Source organism: Convolutriloba macropyga, chromosome 15 (genome assembly GCF_964194025.1).
Source record: "Convolutriloba macropyga chromosome 15, txConMacr16.3, whole genome shotgun sequence".
NCBI classification, from domain to species: domain Eukaryota; kingdom Metazoa; phylum Xenacoelomorpha; order Acoela; family Convolutidae; genus Convolutriloba; species Convolutriloba macropyga.
Window position 1 is genome coordinate 43,153,463 of NC_134482.1, and position 24,775 is coordinate 43,178,237.

General features: G+C 37.4%; 1 protein-coding gene across 1 annotated transcript in view; it reads left to right on the forward strand.

The window, feature by feature from the left end:
* The window catches only part of LOC142354290 (contactin-associated protein-like 2), a 149,243-nt gene that overhangs the window by 119,435 nt on the left and 5,033 nt on the right, over nucleotides 1-24,775 (forward strand). The window contains exons 18-23 of the mRNA XM_075406554.1: nucleotides 7,220-7,357; nucleotides 11,859-12,081; nucleotides 12,686-12,871; nucleotides 13,385-13,615; nucleotides 14,210-14,371; nucleotides 19,366-19,440. Of these exons, the coding sequence (XP_075262669.1) occupies nucleotides 7,220-7,357; nucleotides 11,859-12,081; nucleotides 12,686-12,871; nucleotides 13,385-13,615; nucleotides 14,210-14,371; nucleotides 19,366-19,440 (1,015 nt within the window). The remainder of the gene's footprint in view (nucleotides 1-7,219; nucleotides 7,358-11,858; nucleotides 12,082-12,685; nucleotides 12,872-13,384; nucleotides 13,616-14,209; nucleotides 14,372-19,365; nucleotides 19,441-24,775) is intronic.

The following is a 24,775-nucleotide window of genomic DNA, read 5'->3' on the forward strand; positions in this document are numbered from 1 at the left end:
TCTTAATTAGGACTAGGATTAGGGTTCGAGTACATTATCCTCGGAGGGTGTTGGTATCCTCATCGTGCTTAATCGCGGCAGAAAAACCCTGGCTCAATGTCAATGTCCTGCTTTCGATTTTGTCAAGGATATTACAGAACTCGAACAGAACACCAACTTCTAGATTAATTTAGTCGACCAAACTCTTTTTGCTTAGTGTTTTTTTTTCTAACAAGTGCTACCATATAACAACAAGTGCTAACCTGGTGCTAAACAGCATTTTTTGGATACACAAACATAACGACTCACCGCTTCGTCGCCCTATAACACAGCCACCAACAGGAAACAGATTCAAACACGCGTAGAAGGGAAAGCAATATTGATCTAAGTCCGAACAAGATTTTTTTTCACAGCCCGACCCTTGTTACAAAAGAATATTTACCTAGAGCAGTACTAGCTTAGAAAAACGAAGGACATAGTTGGGGCATCATAAGTCTTTGGTTCAGTAGGGAACAATTAAAGCTAAAGAGTTAATTTGAGGCGAACGGAAATTAAACGAAAATAAGACAGGCCTAACAATGAGCTCAAAATTAGAAAGATTGGTATTCAGCGGGCGTGAGGATGATTTCTTGTATTTTGCTGAACAGTTTGAGGCTCGTATGCACTCTTTAAAACTTGGTAAAGTTCTTAGTGGAGAAGCCACCTATCTAGATTATGTGCCAGCTGTTAGAAATAATTCTTCGGAGGAGCAACGTAGGCAAGCTATAGAAAAGGGAGGGAAGAACTAGAAGAGAAAAAGAAGACATTGTGGTACGAGTTAGTTCAGGCTTTAGACAAAACATCAGTTCTTTTTCTTAGACCACATAAGGGAGATGGCACTAGAGCTTGGGATGTACTGTGTAAACGCTTCAAAAGTTTTGAGAGACCCCAGCTACACAAATTGATAGCGCAATTAACTAGCCTTAGGAAGACTTCAAGTGAGAGTATAGTAGATTATCTCACCAGAGCAGATGATATGCAATACAACTTAACACTAGTGAATGAAGGAATTAGTGAAAAAATGTTTGTCTCAATAATTCTAAAAGGGCTCCCGAAGGAATATGAAAATTTTGCACACTCGTGAAATACAGCAAAGAGGAGAAAACTCTAGAGGAAATAAAACGAGACCTGATAAACTTCGCTAATGAAAATGTAAAAACCAAAACAGAGAGCGTATTCTTTAATAAGGAACGGAAATGTTTCAACTGCCAGAAAATGGGACATATCGCAAAAGAATGTAGGTTTAAGAAAACGATTCCTGAACAAACCAAAGCTTCTCAAATGAAATGTTTTAAGTGTGGTGAGCACGGACATATAGCTAAATTTTGTAGAAAACAACAGAATTATGAGAAAAAGTTTATAAGTCAAAGCAGGAGAACCAACCAGAGGGGCACGCAAAATTTAGTTGAGGAGCAGAATTTAGAAGAAGAAGAAGAAGAAGAGATTTTTTCCTTCTTTCAAACGTCGGAAAACAACCTTGCAAATGAGCTAGTTTTAGACTCAGGTGCTACCAGTCATATGATTAGAGATGGAAGTTTATTCATAGATATAGACAAGGAGTATTCTGGTACCATCACTAATGCAAACAGCAGTAAAAGTTCAATTAGTGGGAAAGGAACAGTTGAAATTAGGGTTTTGGATTCCAATGGTTTAGCGCGAAAAATAAGATTAAATAATGCGTTGCTTGTTCCCAACAACACAAGGAATCTGATATCAGTGTCAAAACTTAGAGCAACAGGCAATGAGGTCGTCTTTGCTGTGACTTTAGAAATACGAACTAAGAGCGGAACAGTTTTCCCTTTCGAGGAAAGATAGTTTATTTATCTGGCACAACATTGATTACGGCGAGCAGTGCAACTTAGCAAATGGAGATCCCCTTAGTTTGTGGCATAAGCGTTTGGGTCATAACAATGTTGAGGACATATACAAATTAAAAGATCACGCAGTGGGGCTAAAAGTAAACGAGCATGATTTAGCAAACTGTGAAATATGTCAGCTAAATAAATCAAAGAAACTTCCAGTACCAAGAGACTCAGGAACAAGAGCAAGTGAAGTCTTAGAAATTGTTCATACCGACATATTAGGGACCATCCAACCGGAAGCAGTTGATGGTCATAGGTATGCAATAGGGTTCGTGGATAGTTTTAGCAGATATCAGAAACTATTTTTTTTGAGGACAAGGGACGAGGCCTTTGAAAAAGTTGAACAGATCTTTGCAGACATAGGACAACCAGGAACCTTAGTTTGTGACGGTGCAGGGGAATATGTGTCAAATGACATAAAACAATTATGTAGACGAAAAGGCGTTAGGCTTGAGTTCTCGGAACCGTATACACCACAAGAAAACGGAAAGGTTGAGAGGAATTGGGGGACAATCACCCCAATGGCTAGATGTCTTTTAGAGCAGTCAGGTTTAGAAAAAGAGTGTTGGCCATATGCACTTAACATGGCAAGTGAGATTAAAAATTTTTGTTTCCATTCAGGTATTCAGAAGACACCTTTTGAGGCAATGTACAAGAAGAAACCTAACTTAGAATCTATCAAAGTGTTTGGTTGTTCAGCTTTCGTTCATGTTAACTTCTCAAAAAGGAATATTCTTAGGGTCTTCAGACAATAGTAAGACATCTGGTAGGTACTCCAAATGACAAAGGGGTCTTTAAGGTTAGAAAATCTCGCAATGTAACTTTCAACGAAAACGAAATGTTTATTGAATTCAAAGAAAAGAAGTAGGAGATAGTCAACAAGCATCATTCAGATGGTGATAGAGATTTAAACCCGGTAGCTTTCCTTGGTGAAATTGTTAACAACGAATTGCTACCTAGGTCTATTGATGAAGCAATTAGGGATAAAAACTGGTACGAGGCAATGAAGTTGGAGTACAACTCATTAGTGGAAAATAAAGTTTGGGAACTGGTAGAGAACAAAGGAAATAAACCCATTGGTAGCTGCTGGCACTTTGCTCTTAAGTTTGGCCCTAGTGGGGAGATAACAAGGTATAAGGCAAGATTCGTAGCAAAAGGATTTAGCCAAGTTCCAGGTCGGGATTACAACGAAACCTACTCACCAACAACACGCCTCTCAACAATTCGAGTACTGATAAGCTACGCAGTATATAAAAACACCGAGTTAAAACAAATGGATATCAAAACAGCATACTTAAACGCTGACATCGAAGAAGAAATCTATATGCAACAGCCCGAAGGGTTTGAAAAGTTTGACAAGCAAGGAAATCCATTAATTTGTAAGCTGAGGAAAAGTTTATATGGATTGAAACAGTCCGGTAGAAGTTGGTACTTAACAATCAAAACTTTTCTCAACCAATTAGGTTTCACGCCGGCTATTCAAGATGAGTGTCTTTTTATAAAGAAAGGAGAAAATGGTATAGAGGAATTAGTGTGTCTTTGGGTAGATGATATGGTGATATTAGGATTGCAGGAAGACTTTTGTGAAAACTTTAAAAATAAAGTTAGTGAGCAATTTCAAATTGGCAGTTATGGAGATCTTAGCTGGTTCTTAAATATAAAAATTGAGCGAACACAAAACGAAATTATGCTAAGCCAAGAAGCATATGTAGAAAAGTTACTAGAGAAGTTTAACATGAGCGAATCAAAGACACTGGAAACACCTTTAGATGTTAGCCTGAAACTATCAAAATTAGATTCACCAGAAATAGGCAACAATGAGCATAGAGAAATGCAATCATGTGATTATAGGGGTATAGTGGGATGTTTGAACTATTTGGCATTAACAAGTAGACGAGATATTGCGCACGCAGCCAATTTATTGAGTTCGTTTGTTGAAAATCCTGGAAGGCGACATTGTAATGCGGCAAAAGGGTGTTTACGTTACCTAAAAGGTACAAAATCAGAGAAGATGATTTTTAGAAAAAGTGAGAAACTGGAGTTAACAGGATTTTCAGACTCAGATTGGGCAGGCAACATAGACAATAGAAAAAGTACAAGTGGTTTTTGTTTTAAGCTTAATAATAGTTCAGGTGCAATCAGTTGGGCTAGCAAGTTACAAAAGTGTGTATCTACTTCAACAGCTGAGGCTGAGCTTAACGCCGTAGTAGAGGCCAGTAAAGAAACAGTACATTTAGTTAACCTATTACGAGAATTAGATTTAGAAATCCAGCAGCCAGTAAACGTCTTTGTAGACAACCAAGCTTGTATTGCTCTAAGTAAAAATTCGATGAATCACGGAAAGACAAAGCACTTTTCATTAAAAGTGCACTTCGTTCGGAATTTAGTCCAAAGTCGACTATTAGAGCTAAACTACTTACCTACCGATCGCAAGCCGGCAGACACACTTACAAAAGCATTGGGGAGGACCAAAGTATCACTTTTTCGTGATGTCCTTCTCGGAACAAACATGATAGGAGGAGTGTTGAAAGTATAATGTTAATTGTTTAAAGTATGGAAAGATATACGTACCTCATCCACGTGCTGATTTACATCTTGGTTATTTATGAAATGAGTGAATGCAACAAGGAGCTAACACGTGCTATTTATACTAGATTTGTCCCCAACTTTTCATATTGTTATAGGTGTTATGATGACCCTTGATCTTTTAGAGAAGTAAATTATCAGTGTAAATAGCTAGTTAAGATCGGATGTCATAAGAAGTCAAGGAAGTTATAAATTAAAGGTGATCACCATGAATGTAAAAGTGCGGTAATTTGGGGTAATAAACATGGACTGAATTTCGTGTTAATCGCCACAGTTGTCAACCATTATTTCTAATTTAACTATTCGATAACAAGATTTGTCTCTGCGTTCCCATTAACCGACAAAAACGATTTATGCCACTTTAAGGGATTTAATTTGTATGTCCCCGAGCCGTACGGTTGTTAACAGGAAACAATTTACCCCTTACAACGTGACCTTACAACGTGGCAAAGCAATATAAATTGAATGGAGTCATAAAAATGAAATCAAAAATAGAAATGGGATAAATTTTGGGTAAGTTTTTTCCTCTTTTCGCGATTGTAGTTCGACCCAAAAATTTTTTTTATACGATCAATTGCTGGACTTCTTGGAGCATATTTCAAACAGCTGCCCATAGTATATACATATATAATATAATATATATATATATATATATATGTATATACTATGGGCAGCTGTTTGAAATATGCTCCAAGAAGTCCAGCAATTGATCGTATATATATATATATATATATATATATATATATATATATGTATATATATATACATAATATATATATATATATATATATATATATATATATATATATAAATATCACAGGCGGAAAGTGTTTTTGTTTTTAGTAAAATAAATTTAGCGAGACTCAAAATTTTTCAATATCTCAAAAACGCAGAGATTATGAGATCATTTTTGGCTCTGTAAATAAAGTTTGCGGTCCTAATTGTGTGTTTTTGCGGAATATGAATTTTTTAAAATGCCCTTGAGAGAGGTTTGGAGCAATTATTCTCTCATAGCCGATATATGCCATTAATTACCGCCAAGCAATATCTATTGCAAGTATTGTAGTTTTGTTGACCTTTTTTATTCATTTTTCCCGATAAAGCTTTTTTCGTCTGATTGAAAAATTTGTTAACTTTTAATAGCTGCCGTCAGCCTCTCAACGGCTATTAATTGCTCTCGTAGAGAAACAATTATTGTAAACGTGTGTGTCTTTTTATGCAAAGTTTTCGCGTGACCGTTTTGGCTTTTCAAGTGACTTTTCAGCCCTTGGCTTTTCGTTTTGCGTGATCTAAAATTACCTCTCAACCACAATTTCGAGCAACTCAATTGGCGGCAATTTAATACAAAGTCAAATGAAAAGTGCGCAATTGATTAGAGCTCCCATTAGTCATACGAGAGCAATCTTCCGACGTTTAGTCGGTTATGTTTATTTGGGCGCTCTCCTTTTTTTCGCTTTGCCTTTTGATCACGTTTTTCGTTTTACATAAGTCGCGATTTTCACGTTTGACTTCTGACTTAACTAACTCGCTGTTTCAACTGAATGGATTTTAAGTTCTTTCTCGCTTTCAATTACGCAGTGTGGTGAATACTGTCAAAGTCAAAAGATCAAAATCAAAAGAGACGGGATAAACCGATAAAGCCCGGTTATTAAGTCATTGAGAATTAGTTTATCAAAGTTCATTAGAGTGTTTGCTATCTGACATTTGTATTAAGCTTATTAGCTATCAGTTTAGAATCTGAGTCAAGCATAGTTTTAGAATCCAACTGAACCTGCACGACAAATTGGAACACTTCAATCTGCGGCGATGTTTCTGTTTCAATCCCATATGCATCAAGCGCGTTAACGGCGGATATTTTCCGGCGATCTGCCAGCTATGTTTAATAGCCTCCCTCATCTTCTCAGCCGGCTATTATAGCGCTCCCTTTTTTTTACTTGTCGAACTTTTTTTCGCTTTACCATTTTGCCGCTTTTTCGACATTTTGCGTGAAATCTTTTTGACTTCTCTAGGCTAGTTTCTCTCCTCTCATTCTGCTAGAAGTGAATTTGAACACCAGTTGCCCAGCAAAGCAATTCCAAATAAACAGAGTCAGTATAAAAAATTGAAGTCAGAAATAGAAACGGGATAAACCCATAAAGCCCAATTTTAGATGCCCGCTATTTGAACGTCGTTCCTATAAGTCTTAGTTACCATCTCCTATGCATGCTTATTGGTATTGATAGTAGACCCTGTGGCCTCTCTCTAAGAAACAGAAGTATGTCCAACTACGAAATGCCATCCATCAAAATAAATCGGACTTAAAAATGTTTTTGTACAAAAATCTTTTTTTAATCTTCTATTCTTTCAATCCCAATCATGCTTATTGGAATCAACGGCGGCTATGTTCCGGCAATCTGCCGGGTATGTTTTGTCTTGAGTGACGGGATAACCCGGTAAAGCGTGAGAGCAGTAAGTCGCTGAGCAGTTCTCTTCCTTACAATTCTCTTAAGTATACAGTTCAGCAAAACTGCTCAATTGAAAATACACGGTGTAAAACAAATTTTGAAGGTTTATCCCCCCTACCCAGCTACAGCCATACCCAGCTGCACGTAAGTTAACAGACAGTTCAATTCGACAACAGTTGTTAACGTTTGTTCAGTTTTCTCTCAGGAAATGCTGCAACAATTTGCGGAACCGTTCCTTAGCAATTGATTTGTCAGCCACTATTTCATTGTATTTTTCATTTGATTTTTTTTGCCTGGTTGTTTTTTCAGCCGATGGAACCTGATGACGAGTTGTTCGTGTCTCAATTGGACGACAGTTACAACTACAACCCTTACCTGTTGCAGTCAGAAAGAGATGAAAGACTCTTTCTCAATGACCAGATTGTTGTTGGAGGTGACACTGGACAGGTTATTACTCTTTTAAGTAGACATTTGCGGTCCATTCTGTTTGCCCCCCCCCACACCCAGCTTAGTGGGCGTATATCTTTTACGCCCCTAAGCTCGCGTGCTTTTTTACTTAGTAACGAGCACGAGCTATATAGCAACATATAAATAGCAACATATATAGATCCGACATTTAAAAGAGGAACTTGTTTGTTCAATCTTTTAAAATAGAGATAATTTAACTGTGTCACGTTGCTTTTTGGATTTTGGAATTTTGCGAATTCAATTGCCTCTGGCAATAGAGTTTTTATTTTTTTATGGATGTCTCTTAGGATGTGCAGATGAAACATTTAAAACTTTCAACACAAATCACTATAACACTATTCCCATGTCAAGGGATTTAATTTGATCAGAATTAGTGAATTTTTCGTTCTTTCTCATGACTGATCGCCCAGCTAAGCGATGCTAGAACCTGAACACAAACAAGGATATACTTTTGGCGGGTGGTATAATGGGGCTTAGCCCGGTTTTTATTGATAAGGATTTTGACAAAATTGATGTTGATAAAAGTGTAATTAGCGTTATTTAACGGAAATCGTGATAAATTACACTTTTTCTCCAACGTTATTTAAAACCTCTAACTTTAATGGAGGTTTACAAACTTCTATCCGGACCGTTTTGACTGCTTGAAACTTTCAACATGTTCGAACTGAATGGAATGTTTGTTCGTTAAGATCAACTGGAAGAATGACCAGAGCCGCACTGATCATTCTTCCCGTTTTTGGGATTGATTTTATTAGCTGAGATAGCAATAGCTGAAGTCGTCAAAAATTTGTTACGACAATGTGACGCCACGCTCACTCCAAATCAGCTTTTTTTCATTCCTGTGTGTTGTGTGCGTGATGTAATCTGTTTACTCTTTTTGGAGTGAGTTTTTTGTTGCTCTTGAGAGTGAATAATTTTTTGGTCACGCATGACATGCCTCACTCAATAAAATTACTTTCCCCACCCTTCAATTGACCTTATTTAATTGAATTTGAGTATTTATGGTCAAATGAGAATGTCTCATTCTAATTGGAGGTTGTTTGAAGGCAGCTTCTAAAAACAAGACTTTATCAAGTTGAGACGTCACGGAATGTGTTCTTTTCTTTTTTGAGTTTTTCATTGGTGTTTTGAGACTAGTCGCAGCTCTTTTCAGGCAATCTGTCAGCAAATTAACAAATTTAATAGGAATTTAAAACTTTATGATGTTAATAAATTAACAATTTTTTCAACAAATAAACAAATCAAAATGAATTAACAAATTGTCTGTTCATTAACAATTAGCTGAAATTGACAATAAGCGGCTTCACACTTGATCAAAAGAAGGATCGATATCAAATGAGTCAGAATTTTGTAATGATTTGAAGATGCGAGGAATTTCAGGACGGTGCGAAGTTCGATCATAGTTGTTTTTTCATTTAGTTCAGGTATTTAAGGATGCCCTTAAACCTCACGTTTAAATTAGCAAATGTTGAACATAATTTTCTCCGAGAAACTGTTTAACTCAAAAGTAATATTGAACTCATTTTCGCGTTATTTAATTTTGCTGAAATTTTTTAATAACCGCCGCTATTATTTAGGTGCTCTCCTTTTTTCGCTGATGAAGTTTTTCGTTTTGGATAAGTCACGATTTTCACGCTTGACTTCTGACTTACTTCGCTCACTATTTCAACTAAGTGGATTTTAATTTCTTCTGGCATTCAATTAAGCAATGTGGTGAATACTGTCAGAGTCAAAAGATTATAATCAAAAGAGACGGAATAAAACAATCAAGCCCGGTCAATGAGAATAAGGTTCATTTTAGAAGCTGAATTAAGTATCGTTTTGGAATCCAACTGAAACTGCACGCCAAATGAGAAATTTTTGAAATTGAAAAAAAAGCAGGAAAAAAATTGGTCAATTTATCTCATTTCTTTTTCTGTCTGAATCCCGATATGCATCCAGCGCGTCGACGTTGGCTTTTTTCCGGCAAACTGTCGGCTATGTTTTCAAAATTGTCTCAGACTTGTCGAATCTACGGTCAATTACGAAATCACAGACACATGGGAGTGAAAGCACCCTAATTGATATTAATAAGATAAACAGTTTAAGCTCAGCGGGCATCAAGCTTAATTAGAGGCCTTAGCCGCGTTCAGTAGTCATTCGCGTACATAAAGTAGTGAAGCTACTTGGAAGGCCATAATTCAATTTTGAACGGTCATTTTTATAAGTTTTTGAGACCAGCATGTTGCATTTTTTCACATTTTCTCTTTTTTGAAATTTTGTTGGACGAGTCAAAAATTGACGTTTGTCAAAGTTGATAAAGGTCATTTGCAAGACGGTATTACTTTTTATGGTGATATTAAGAGCTATCTGTTTTGGTACTTTAAACATAAACACGCAAATTTATACTAATATTTAAAATTCTTTTCAAGTTTTTTGAAAACTTTTATTTTGTGATTTTTCCAGCCCATGGTGTCAAGAAACTTCCTGCTGGGTTTGATAAGAGTTTATTGCATAATTTCTAGTGGTAATAGAATACTTTTCAACATTTTATCATCACGAATTTTTTCAATTTTTTGATAAAACTTGTCATTTTTCTTGAACATCATTGGCAAAGGCATCTCCACTAGTTTTTGATAATAGGTTACTGAATAGTTACTACTGATAATGAGGAATGTTATTTGAGATTTTAATAAGATTTTTACGAGTTTTAGCTAATTTAAAAATTATAATTTTTGATTTCTGAAAATTTATTTATTTCGTCCCTGTCCAGGGAACCGGAATTTTTCCTCATATAGGAATAGGGTTTGCAACTATGTTACTGCATAATTTTAGTGGCATTGAAATTGTTCTCAAGTTTTTGAATATTACTAGTTTTAAGTTTTAACCTTGGAGTTTTCAAGTTTTATAAATGTGCGAAATTTTTACCGGCCCAGGCTTCAGCGGCCTAGGAACCTCCTCCAGGGTTTGTTAATAAGTCACAGCACAGTTGCAAGAGGTAAAAGAATGGCTATCACGAGTTTTAGCTATTTTTTCGATAAAATTGAATTTTTAATTTTTCGGAAATTTAAACTTTCGTCAATTATTTTTTGGTCACATATGACATGCCTCACTGAATAAAATTACTTTCCCCACCCTTCTAGTGACTTTAATTACTTGAATTTGAGTATTTATGGTCAAATGAGAATCACTCATTCTAATTGGAGGTTGTTTGAGGAGGGTAGCTTCTGAAAAGAAGACTTTATCAATTTGAGACGTCACGGAATGTGTTCTTTTCATTTTCAGTTTTTTCATTGGTGTTTTGAGACTAGTCACAGTTGTGTTTTCTGACAATCTGTCAGCAAATTAACAAATTTATTATGAAATTAAAACTTTACGTTGTTAATAAAATTTTTTAACAAATAAACAAAGCAAAATGAATTAACAAATTGTCTGTTCATTAACAATTAGCTGAAATTGACAATAAGCGGCTTCACTCTTGATCAAAAGAAGGATTGTTATCAAATAAGTCAGAATTTTGTAATGATTTGAAGATGCGAGGAATTTCAGGATGGTACCAAGTTCGATCATAGTTGTTTTTTCATTTAATTTTTTCATTTAATTTGCTTTTCATTTAATTAGGCATTTATGGATGCTCTTAAACCTTATGCATCAAGCGCGACTTTGTCGGTTATTTCAAAATTGTCTCAATATTTCAAAATTTGTTTTCAAAATTGTCTCAGACTGGTCGAATCTACGGTCAATTGGGAAATCACAGACACATGCTATTAAAGGCACCCTAATTGATAATAATAATATCTAAACGAATGACGCAACATTTTTGTTCCCCTTTTTAAATCAAACATTGTATCTATAGCCTGCTATTTTGATTTTTTATTCTGATTTATTCATTTAACAGTTCTAATGATGCAGCTCCTTATGAAATGTTAAAATTTTTCAAAACCTTAAGCCTAAAGGAATCGCTACCAGGATGGATTAAATTTTTCAATTTTTTTAGTGTACCTGTTTTGTATCTTTCTGCAAAAGTTAACAATTGGCCAAATTTGCTGTGCTGAAAGCCAGGCTAGCTTAAAAGTTCCCACCAAGTAAATTTACAGGGTTGGAACAATGATAGTTTTATTTAGTCATTTAGATTTATTGGCTGTTAGAATAACCTTTTTATGCCCTATTAGTCTGTTCTTGTCCAGATTTTGGTCATATCATGTCTGTCCGACTTGACATTTTAAGCAGCTGAGTTTATGGGGGAGCTGGACAGAAAAGATCAAATCAAGTATTGTCGAGTTCTATAATATTGACGTGTATAATATTAATTAGTTCTATAATATTATAATTACAAAACTTTAAACCTTAACCTGAAGCCGTCAGAGCGGAGTCAAAGCACAAATTCTCGTGCGATCCACCACCTCCTACCCCCCCCCCCCCCTCACCACCACCACCAATTTCTGAAATTAATTTCGTCTGGCGTTGGGTGAGTTTGTTTTCATTAATTTATCTGATTTAGGTAAACGGCTTCGTGGGCTGCATGCGTGCTTTAATGGTCAACGGCAATTTGCTGGATCTGTACGGGCATGCCAAACACGAGCCAGGCTACCTAACCTTTCCAGGGTGTATTGGACAGTGTGACCGTAATCCATGCCAGAACAACGGAATCTGTTTCGAGTATTGGGATCGATTTGTGTGTGATTGCAGGGAGTCGGCTTTTGCAGGCGAGATCTGTACTGAAGGTGAGAGATAATCAGTCTTACTTGTAGATATATGCTGTATATACATTGTTTATCATTACCTGTAGTTGGCCTAGCAAGCGTATTCTTAGAAACAGTAACAGCCCGTGAAAAAGACTTTATCCCCCACAACTCGTAAATACTACGTAAGAAATCATAATTTGTAATGGGCTCATAAAAGACAATGGAGGGGGGGGGGGACTAGATCCGAAAAAGTGTGCGTATCGATCACAGCTTTCGGATGTGTTCAGATGTTTTAATAGCTCTCGAACGAAGTTTGATTTTATTATTGTAAGCGCGTTGCTATTTTTATGCAAAATTTTTGCTTAGCCGCTTTATTCTAGAATATTCTTTCGATTTCTTTTTTGGGTAACTTTTTCACGCCTGACTTCTTAATTTTTGCTTGACCTAAATTCATATTATTTAGAAATGCCCCGCCCTAGTCAGAAGTTTTTGCACGAATAAAGTCTCTGTAGACTATACTCCCTTCTATGTTGTCTCGTCACCAGTCGCGCGAGAGTAATTCGTCCTATGTTAGTCGGTATATGTTCCATGGTAGTTATTAACAACTGTAACTAAGAGGACTATCTAGCGTTGTTGATTGCAGAGATCGGCTACTATTACGATGGATCAGACGTGACTGTGTGGACTATTCCTTCTTCTCTGAGACAGAAGTCGATGGCCACAGACACCATCACTTTCGGATTCATGACTGACAAGCCTCAGGGGACCATTTTCCTACTGGAGAGTGACGCTGGCAGCGGAACCTCAATTCACGCATTCATGAGTGGAGGTTGGTCACAAATTAAATAAATTTATGCTTCTGAGAAGCAAAACTGCGGCCTTGGATAGTAAGCCCAATCGAGCCGTCGTTTTTTGAATCGATCAATTGAATTTAAGAACTTATAAAAATTATTAAGAATGTTGGTTTTTCTTATAGAAATTAAGAATTATTCAGAATTTTGTTTTCATACCAAATCTCAAGGGCCGCTGAGGCATGACCAATTACAGTATTAGTTAAACAAATTACGACGAACCGAAAGGTAGTCAAAAATCAAATAATGTTAAAAGAAATGTCGCGACAAATGTTTATGAAGATAGAAATTTCTATTTCAATTACTTTCATCGGAATTTTTGTATGATGCCTCAGTATGTTGGTATTGATAGCTCAGATTAGTGTTTGTATTGTGCTGACGATGCAGTTTTTCTGCGAAACAGTCTAATCTGAAATTGTCAAACAGTCAAATCTAGAAAAATGTGTATAAGAATTTCTAGAATGTTCTAACCAAGCAACTGACTTGTTTAGACGGTCTAATGGTGAGGTTCGACTACAGTGGTTTGTACCGAGAGCTTCAAGACAAGAACACCTACACAGACAAGAAGTTTCACAGTGTTGTGATCAAGAGAGACACAAAAATCACAATGCAAGTTGATAACTACCCCACTGTTGTACTGGACAATGTGGGATCCGTGCCTGGACTGACCAACCCCAGCAGATTTTACGTAGGAAATGATGCCACGGGAAAGAAGGCCGGAGGTAACTTTTTAAGTTTTGTTTCATCTTTCATTATAGGATCTATTGTGCAGCAACAAAATTTAAATTAGAACACAATTCTTAGATTTAAAAAACAACATGCAACATGGAAAATGATGCGATGGGAAAGAAGGCGGGAGGTAATTTTTTTAACTAAATTGTTTAAAATAATCATTATGGGATCTATTGTGCAACAAAATTTGAATTGGAAGACAATGAGGGGAGCACTTTTAGGCCTAAAAGACCTGTTTTCAGGTGTCTAAACTGGTTGAGATTATTATTGTTCGCAAAAGCAAAAAAAAACCTTGTTAAGCATCGTAGATTTATAAGGATCTATTCTGTTTTGCCCCCCCCCCCCCCAGTGTTTTTTACGCCTCCCAGTTACAAATTATATGTTGTTATATAGCACGTTACTATGTAAGAAAATAGCACGTGCGTTTGGGGGTCATAAAAAATTCATGCTCACTAAGCTGGGGGGGGGGGGGGGGGGGGCGAAACAGAATAGATCCATTTATAATTTTCATAATAACTATTTATTGAATTGATGTCACCTGTAGTCCACACAGTTGATCAGGTTCAAAAGAGTCATATTATTAGGTTTCATCGGGTGTGTGTCGAGACTTCGTGTGAATCACTTGGTGCCTCTGAAAGCGAAAGAAGGTCTGGATAGAAGTGGTGGTGGATACAGTGGAAATTGTGGACAGCTATCCCCTACTATCGACCCCTTTTGGAAGCCAGAATTCTACCCCAATTGGCCAAGTGAGTTCTACTAGTAATGACCTAGAATAATTGCTCGCAAATTAGGTTTGAAGCAATTGTTATCGTCATAAGCTTTTTTAATAAAAAAAATGCATCCTAATTTTTCTTGACCGATTTGACTTTTGGGTTGGCTTTTACGTCCTTGACTTTCTGCTTTTTGCGTGATACAAGTTGTCCTTTTTCTCCTCTTGAGCTGCGAAATGACTTTAAGTTTGATTGGAATTCGTAAGACAAAATTAGTAAAAAAAAATCTGAAAAAGAGTCAAGGCTATAGAAACGAATGAGTTTACTAGCTAATAACACCTGTTTGTTCTTTGAAATTGATAGTTGACAGTTTATTAATTACTTTTAAAAGTTTAAAGCAATCAACTTGGCTCTGTTCTTTTTACTCAATGTTTTGGTTGAATTTATTTTTAGTTGCTCTTGAACGTAGTTCATAGCAATTATTGTAAACGTGTGTGTCTATTTTGACTTTTCGAGTGACTTTTACGCCCTTGACTTTTTGCATTTCGAGTGATCTAAACTTCTCTCTCAATCACAATTTCAAGCAGCTGAACTCAATTGGCGGCAATTTAATACTAAAAGTCAAATGAAAAGTGCGCCGAAACTGGTGTCATTTTTTACTCTAAATCTTAATAGTGGTATATGTTAACCTCTAATGTGGTTTTCTGAAGCCCACTATAGAACTTCTTAGTCCCATTTAGGCTCCCGCCTCCCCCCCCCCCCCCCGACTGACGCAGGCTGCAATTGATTAGAGCTCCCACTAGTCGTTCAAGAGCAATTCTTCCGACGTTTAGTCGGTTATGTTTATAGCTGCGAAGCTGTAAGCTGAGCGTAGCTATATTGCGGTGCCCTTGGTTTTTACGACTCGAAGAGGAGTATTGAGATTTTACAGGTTTTTTACGTCTCGAAGAGGAGTATTGAGATTCTACAGTTTTTTTTTAGCAGAAAGCAAGTTTGTTCATGACTTGAATTTTGACTTCATTCTGTTCGCATTTACCTCCGTTTTTGATTGTTGACTTCTGTTTTCGAACATTGGACTTTAACAGTAGCTTCGTTTGTAATGTATAGTAATTAGGAACTGCTGGTAATGTTCAAGGTGAAGAGGTCATTTTGAGGTTCTTTGTTTCTATATAAGTCCCTATTTATCTAAACTACACCGCACAACCCCCCCCCCCCCCCAACCACCTATCTACCCCCAACCCCTACCTAACCCCCCCCACCGCCCCTGCACCCGCCCAATTTACCCCCACCTCCTACCCCCTCCCTTCACCTAGCTACCCCAACCTACCCCCCCCCCCCCGCCCAAACTTATCCCCCCCATCTACCGCTAGCTCCCCCCGCACCTAAAAAATTGTCGGCATTTTGAAAACCCTTTAATATGATTTGTTGGGCTACTTTTTTTCTCTTGTCTATTTTGATGTTCTGATTTCGGTAAGTTTAGGTTAGAGATTATAATGCACGACGATTCGATTCGTTTCCGTTATTCTACTGGCTGTGTTTTTTTTACTAGAAAGCAAGTTTGTTCATGACTTGAATTTTGAATTCTTTCTGTCCCAGCATTTACCTCCGTTTCTGATTGCCGACTTCTGTTTTCGAACATTGGACTTTAACAGTAGCTTCGTTTGTAATGTTTAATAATTAGGAACTGCTGGTAATGTTCAATGTGAAGAGGTCATTTTGAGATTTTTTGTTCCTATATAAGTCACCCCTAATTATCTAAACTACACCGCACAACCCCTCCCCCCACCAAACTATCTATCCCCCCAAACACCTACCTACCCCCCACCTCTCCTGCACCCCTCAAACTTACCCCCCTCCCACCTTCCCCTATCCTCTCCCTTCACCTAGCTACCCCCACCTACCCCCCCCCCCAACTACCCCAGCACTACCCACCTCCCCAACCCATCTACCCACCCACCCCACCTAGCTCCCCTCCGCACCTAAAAAATTGTCGGCATTTTTAAAGCTCTTTAATGTGGTTTGTTGGGCTACGTTTTTTTTTCTCTTGTCTTTTTTGATGTTCTGATTTCGTTAAGGTTAGGTTGGAGATTATAATGCACGACGATTCGAGTTGTTTCCGGTATTCTACCGGCTATGTTTTTGTTTCGTCGTCTGACGCTCTTTTTTTGTTTTACATTTGTTCACACAGCAACGCTGAAAAAGTCAAATTTTCTCAATGACTTTTTCCTCTCACTAACGGCATTTGCACGCGTGACATATTTCTCACTCGCTTTAGCAAAAGTTTTTTTAATGATATTTGCGTGATTAGATTTTGATCGTACGTGACATACCTCACTCAATAAAATGACTTTTGCACTTTCAAACTTAAGTTTAATTTCAATTTGTTTAAGGTCAAAGGAACTCATATGTGCAGTAAAGGTCCCTAATAAGAGGTTTCTGTGGAATGATTTTTAACAAGCTTTTATAATTTATAGCTGAATGTTTTTAGCCTAGTTTTTTGAGCGGCGTCGATTTTTCAATTTAGATCTGTATCTGTTTCTATCTCTATTATATGGCACGCAGATCTATTTTTTTGCAGCTATTCCGGAAATCTGCCGGGTTTGTTTTAGTACTACCGGCTTTAATACTACCAGCAAATTTGTTCATGACCTGAACTTAGACTTTCGTTATAAAGTGCTCTTGAACGAAGTTTGAGGAAATTATTGTAAACGTGCTGGTCTTTTTTATGCAGCGTGTTGGTCTTTTTTATTTTTGCTTGAACCTTTTTCGCTTTTGTCCTAGAACATTCTGTCACCTTTCAAGTGAGGTTTTCAAGCCTCTCTTCTTCATTTTGAGTTTCAATTGCTCTCATTGTCTCTTTCAATTGCTCTCATTCTGAAATGAAGTTTGTTGCTAATATAAAACTGATTGTTAGTGGTTGATTGTTAGTGGCTGTAGCCTAGTGGTTAAGATATCTGAGTGCTATCTTGGAGGTGACTGTTTGGATCCCCGATCAGGTCCCTATTTTTGTACCCCAACAATTTTTTATGCTACATCCCTATATTAAATTTCCCCCGCCTGTCGTTCGAGAGGAATTCATCCGACATTCGTCGGTTTATGTTTGAACCTTGACTTCTGTTTTCGAAAGTTGACGTCTGCTTGTGAATTTGAGCTTTGCAGTAGCTTAATTGCTAATAAATAGTTATTAGGAAATGATGGTAATTTGCAAGGTAGGAATGTCACTTTAAGTAGTTTTTCTCCCGTAAACTGCTGACCCACCTCCCCCAACCCGCTTATCCCTCCCCGTCCATCTCCTTCTTCCCAGCCTACCTAACCACTAGCTACAAAATACGAACTACCTCTAAACTATTCAGACTAAAAATTAGTCTGGATTTCTTGAACCCGCTTATCCCTCCCCCGTCCATTTCCTTCTTCCCAACCTACCTAACCACTAGCTACAAAATACGAACTACTCCTAAACTATTCAGACTAAAAATTAGTCTGGATTTCTTAAAAGATTTTTTATTTGGGCACTGAACTGTTTTGTTATTTCTTTCTCGATGTTATGTAAGTTTATTTTGAGCGATGATTTAGTAAGGCTTACTTAGAGACTATATTTTACGACATTTCGATGTGTTTCCAGTATTCTACCGGGTTTGCTGCTTTGCTAAAGCACGATTGTTCATGACTTGATTTTTGACTTTGTTTTCGAACATTGACTTTTATTTTGGAATTTTGACTTTTTTCCGAATTTTGGATATTGACAGTAGTTTGGTTTTTGTATATAGTAAATAGGAAGTACTGTTAATATTCAAAGTCGGAAGGTCTTGGATGTAAAGTTTTCTTCTCATAACAGTCCTTTCTTCCAATTCCTAACAGTTATTAAAAAAATACCTTTGTTTTGCTCTTGTTTCTCCTTTAACTTTGATATTGTTGACGTAAGTAAAAATAACTCGAACATTATATCGGACAATTCTTCGATTTGTTACTCTATGGGCTATGTTTTTTAATGTGATATGCTTGACCAATTTGTCTTTCCGTTCTCAAAAAGGGGATAAAGAGGTAACTCCGGGAGTGCGTTAAGTTCTCTATGAGCCAGCCCTTTGGGTCACTAGACTCAAAGTATACGGTACACTGACACTGTTTTGAAGACATAAATTCAGGGTGTGAAGGGTGGTTCTTATAGTTTGATCCCCCACTCACTTAACCCCCAACATTTCACCCCCTCTCCATCTCCTTCCACGCTGAATCCCGCACGCTCGACGTAACTTGCTCCTCGCCACTTCACGTCCCCCTCCCTCACTTCACCCCTCGCGCCACATCAGCTCCCCCGCTTCACCCTCAACCCCCACCCCTGCACATCGTTCCACACGTAAACCGGCTCGCTTGACCACCCCACCCGGCGGCTTATCCCACGCTTTTTGAATTAAGCTAAAGCTAGGCCTCCCTAAACCGTAGCTAGCTGCTGACGAAGCGAACCGATCGCCATTTGTTTGAGAGCAAGTCGCCCAACGTTAGTCGGTTCTGTTTTGGTTATTTGTATGAGCAGGTTCTCTTGATTTTTGATTATGTTTATGTAAAAGTATGATTTCTGCATCTTTTTGTAATTATTTTCAACTCAAGATAAAAACTGTAAATGATGATTACCGAGCTCGATGCTCAATCCTCAAAGAAATTCTGGTAGTAAAAATCTCGGGTGATTTAAAATATTGGAGGTTCAGATTTTGCTTTTCTTAAAGGTGAATCGATCAATCTGTAAACAATATTTTCTGTCTTTGTCATCGATATGGCTCATATTGCAATATGTCACCTTTGCTTTTATATTTTTGGTATCAGTAGATTTTTTTAGTCGATTCAAATTTCTCTTTGAAAATACGGGTGATCACATATAGGTTTGTGTTAAAGCATGAAAGTTAGATAACAGTTTGGTCACACTTTCTAACTTTGTTCAGGGGACAAATTACTTGAGCCCCAGAGGCATAAATGATAATGAATATATATAAGCTGATTAGGGTTTATTTTCGCATTCTCAATATGTTACTATATTTCAGATGACAGCTACGTTCTACCATATGGAGCCATTCGTGACGACAGACTACACGACATTAATGCCAATGTTGGCATAGGTTAGCAATGAATTAGTACACGGGTTGACAGCTTAAGTCTAGCCAAGGGCCTAAAAGCCAAATTTAGCTATTCAACCTGCTTACTCTTTATCCATACCTGAAGCATATCCGGAAATAAATACAACATGAGCTTTGTAATCTTTTGCACTTGAAAATATCCCTTCTAATTTTAGAAGACTACAACTGAACCGAATAAAGTTGTACCTGTATATAGCCCCTCATAGATGGGTGATTAATTATCAAGCGTGCCGGGAGTCGCAGAATCCTTGGCTTAGACCAGGTGTTATTAAAAATTCGAACAGCATGAATTGTCATGTGATTCATTTATTTAGGGTTTCCCTATATGTTAAAATCAGGGCAAATTTAAGTAAAGATCATTCATACTAAAAGCCGTCTTAAACAAAATGAAGCGTTGGGGTTGGTGGAGGGTGGTAGCCAATAATTATGAGAGATGGTCTTACAAAAGCGTAGGCGAATGCTCGATTTTATGCAAGATAAGTCTCCGAAGATTGGCGAAGCGAAAAATTCACCGTGGACATTTGATAGGGAATGAACACCCGAGGAAATACCCTCCAAAATACCCATACCCCCCCCCCCCCCCCCTGTTTTATACAAAACTGATAGACTCGATATTCTGTGAAATTAGATTTTGAATGATGAGAAACAACACCCAAAGAGGGTAAAAAACAGTCCAAGATGTGCAAAATAAAATTCATCTACCTTTTCAACTTGATGAATTTGAGTTTTGTCAGAGATCTGTTCTAGATCAAAGTAATAAAATTTTGATCTAGAAGAAAAGGGATAAATTGGAAAGAGCATCATTTAATTCTAATGCGTCACCTTATAATCGTGAACTCGTGCCCGCCTGAGTTTGCGGTTTAGAACCAAATTCTATTAATACTTAGCTTGTGATGAGCTGAATTCACCTCGAAAATAAGTTTCCACAATTGCTGGTTTTTCTGGTATCCTAGTGAAGCCAAACTTGACACCCCTTACCATGCGATATAAGATCTTGATAACTCTCGCTTGAAAGATCTTGCCAAGATCTTGATAGGCAAAAGTGTCTTGGAACACTTTGGTAAGATCTCGACCAGATCTTATCAAGACTTGTCAAGAAGTTTTCTGGTCTCAGCTGGCTTAGATTTTGAGAACTCGAAAGCTGGCATGATTAGCCATGCTGTAGCATAAGTTTTAATCAAGCTTATCAAGTTTAGTATCACTGGGTCACTTGATGAGCTGAATTTGCTGGAGAATTTGGACACAGATTATTATGACGCAAAACAGATTGGCTGTTTTTCTTTAAAAAAAAATCGTGGTCAGAATTTGTAGAGGTCAGAAAGATTAACACAGATTGAAAGCCCCCCGGTCATTTCGAGACCCTCCGTACAATCCATAATCTACAGAATTACGCAATCTTAAAAAACAGAATTTTTTACGGGGGAAAAAGTTTCGAATCGTTTTCTAGTTTCTATTTATACTGTTGATTTATACTCTTAGATAACCTGTTGGTATTTGATGTGCTTCTGCTTTGAATTCAAAAGGGCTGAAATTTAGTTTTTCACATGAAATTTTCACATGAATTTTTACAATTTTCGGAATTGAGTTTTGAACACTGAGAACGAGGCTAATTCTTGTGCGAATGAAATAGGTCAAGCTGGCTGTCAATTAGGTGTTTTTTTTTTTGCAAAAAAGCACCTTTTTGGGCGTGATAGCAAACGGGCATGAAATAATTAGATAGGAAATTGAATGGCATCATAGAAATGTCAACCTACCACGTCTGGTTCCCTGTGATACAGTGCTTGTATTGAGATAAAGGGCGATCAATTCGAAGTTGTTAGGGAAAAGATGTTAGTCAGGGTTGAAGAAAAATGGGGGGGGGGGGGGGGGGGTATTGTGGTTGCAGATTTCAAGAGGCTGAAAATACGCGACTGGCGTGATATCGATCGATTTCACGTCTGATTATGCAAGCAACCCGTTCAACAAACCCCTTCAAAATTTCAACAAATAAAATTCATTTAACATTCCCCCCCCCCCCCGCCGCAGCCATCCCCTCCTAAATAAACGCGGATCCACAAAGAATAGAAGATGCTGACAACTGCTCAGATCTAAAATTAGCAGCCAGACACTCCCCGGCTTTTTAGGTTAAGGTAGCAAAGGACAGTAAATCAATATAATTTGAACTAGATGTCTGTGAGAGTTGGGACTTTCAGAACAAAGAAGCATACATCAGACTGCAAAAGTTGTGTTGAAAGTTCTTGTGGCTGATTACCGTAATCTTTGGAAGTGTTTCTGCGCCTCTATTTGCTTTTGCTCTGAACTTAAAGAGCAAATAGAAACTTCAAATACTGTTCTTATTACGCAATTCTGATTTAATTTTGTGATACTAAAAATTTACACTCGTAAAAAAAATGGTGAACTGTTTACCGTTCCCCCGCGAACAAAATGTTTGTTTCCACAAACATGTGAGTAAATGCTAACGCTCGTTTTTGCGTTCATAATAGTCAGTATAGACTAATAGGCGGTTTGACTGCTTATTGCAATTAATATATGTCATTATAATGGTGTAAAAATGCAACTATTGAGGATCTAATGTAGTTTTTTAAGGGCCGCGAAACAAAGTTATGTTAAGTTATTAATTGCTCTCGAATGAAGATCGTAGCAATTATTGTAACCGTGTTGGTCTTATTTATGCAAATTTTGCGCTTGACCGTTTTTGCGCTTTTCTTGAATATTCTTGGACTTCTCAAGTGACTTTTTCACGCTTTCGTTCTTAATTTTTCAGTTGTCTCTATTGATCCCACTCCGAAGTAAAGCTTGTTGCTAAAATAAAATAGATTGCAGCCTAGCAAAAAAAAAGGACTGATAGCCGATTGGGCAGTGAGTTACATGGATCGAATCCCGAATTGGTCAATTATTTTTGCCCCTGAATTAAATTGCCTCGCCTGTCGTTCGAGAGCTATTCTTCCGACATCAGTCGGTTTATGTTTGGTTTCGTTCGCAGTTAATTGCTCGCAAAGGAAGTCAGCAATTATAGTAATGTAGCCTTTTTAATGCGAATTTTCGCTTGACCAATTTTGCGCCTAACCCGTTCAATTTTTCGTCCTCAAAAACAAGATATAGACCTGAGGGCATTAACTGGCTGGGCAGCTCGCTTAGAGTCTTCAGCCGTACTAGTCTCTAAGTATGCAATTCACCCAAATTGTTTTTTGCGGAGTCAATTTCATGGTGTGAAGGGCGATCCGTAGTCTTTACAGTTGACCCCCTTCTGTCACTGCCACTCAAACCGGCCTAAAACACCCGCGTTTTCCGCCTCCACGTGGCGATTTGGACCCGATCTTCCGTCCAGTCTTCCCAGCCCTGCCCCCCCCCCCCCAATCACTCGCTTGCACCCATGCCAGCATCTGTTTGCGCCAGCTGGCTAATTCCGAAGCCAAGGGCCCGATGCTTGTCAATTATTTTTAAAAACTTTTAAAGCGAATATTACCATTTTTTATTGCGCTCAACAGAAGTTTGTAACAATTTTTAATAGACGCCGTCAGCCTCTCAATGATTGTTATTCAGTGTGTGGTATTTAGGAGCTCTCCTGTTTTTAATTTTGCTTTACCATTCGTTCACTTTTTTTTCGTTTTACATAAATCTTGACTTTCACGTTTGACGCCCGACTTCTCTCGCTGTTTCAACTGCATGGATTATAAATTCTCGTTAATTGAATTACGCAATGGAGTGCATACGGCCAGGTCAAAAGAGCAAAATCAAAAGAAGTGGATACACCGATAAAGCCCGGTCTTTTTGTCAAAGTGCATTAGGTTATCAAAGTTCATTAAAGCGATTGCTAGCTGGCATCAGTATTAAGCTTAATAGCCGTCAGTTTAGAAGCTGAGTTAAGTATAATTAATAGCTGCCCTCATCTTCTCAGCCGGCTATTATAGCGCTCCTATTTTTTTTACTTCGTCGAATAAAAAAAATGTTTCGCTTTTCCTCATTTTGCCGCTTTTTCAACATTTTGCGTGAAATCTTTTTGACTTCTCTAGGCTAGTTTCTCTCTTCTTTCAGTCTGCTAAAAGTGAATTTGAACATCAGTTGCTCAGCAAAGCAATTCAAAATGAACAGAGTCAAAATAAAAAATTGAAGTCAGAAATAGAAACGGGATAAACCCATAAAGCCCAATTTTAGATGCCCGCTATTTGAACGTCGTTCCTATAAGTCTTAGTTACCATCTCTAATGCTTATTGGTATTGATAGTAGCCCCTGTAGCCTCTCTCTAAGAAACAGAAGTACGTTATGTTCAACTACGAAATGCCATCAAAATAAATCAGACTTAAAAAATGTTTTTGTACAAAAATCTTTTTTTTTTCAATATCTTCTATTCTTTCAATCCCAATCATGCTTATTGGAATCAACGGCGGCTATTTTCCGGCAATCCGCCGGGTATGTTTTTGGAATCTGACAAACTGCATCCAATTAGAACCTTATATTTGTTTCTAATTCCGCCAGTTTTCTGTTTCAATGCCGATGTGTATCAAGTGCTTCAACGGCGTCTTTTCGTTAACTTGTTGGCTGTTTTTAAATCTGCGTTCTCTTTCTCCAATTTCAAACACGGCTATGCACTACCCTCGCTTGATCTACCCTTACATCCCCAAGCCGCTCATAGCTTAATAGCTTCTCAATTGCTATAATTTAGGCGTTCTGCTCTTTTAAAAATACAAAAATTCGAATTGTAATGGTGCGCTCTGTCTTTTTTTATTGATCTGTTCACGTTTTTCCGACTTATTTGTCAGTAAGTCAGATCAGATTAGTGGTTTTTGGTCATGTTGGATTAGTAAAAACGAGTTGCCGTATGGAGTGAATGTGTTTCAAACTGCTAAAATTTTTGTTCGCTTGCGTCAGTTTGACTTCATTTTGGCTGTTTTTCTATCGATTTTCTGCAGGAATGATTTTAAAAGGTGATACATTGGTTCGAGTAATAGATAGTTGCAGTTATTCAAACCCCTCAAAAGAAAAATTTTACTCTTTAAGTCACACTTCTTATTTTCATGAAATATTTGAGTTTTTGGATTTAACCTGTTTTTGCTGTTGATTTAGTCTCATCAATTACAGGTTTTGTCTACTTTGATTTTGTTTACACTAAAATTTTTAGTTTATTTGAAACCCTCTGATGGAACAGTTTTTAACGACTTTGAAACTACTTGTTATCAACAAATATTAGGGATTGTTTTTTGCCAGCTTTTTAATTTAGTTTTAATGTTCTTGCTGTTGTTCGCAGAAAATGACTGGTCGTTGTAGCCATTTAATGAGTACTTTAATTTTTTTGATTTTTGTTTTCTATCTGTAATGT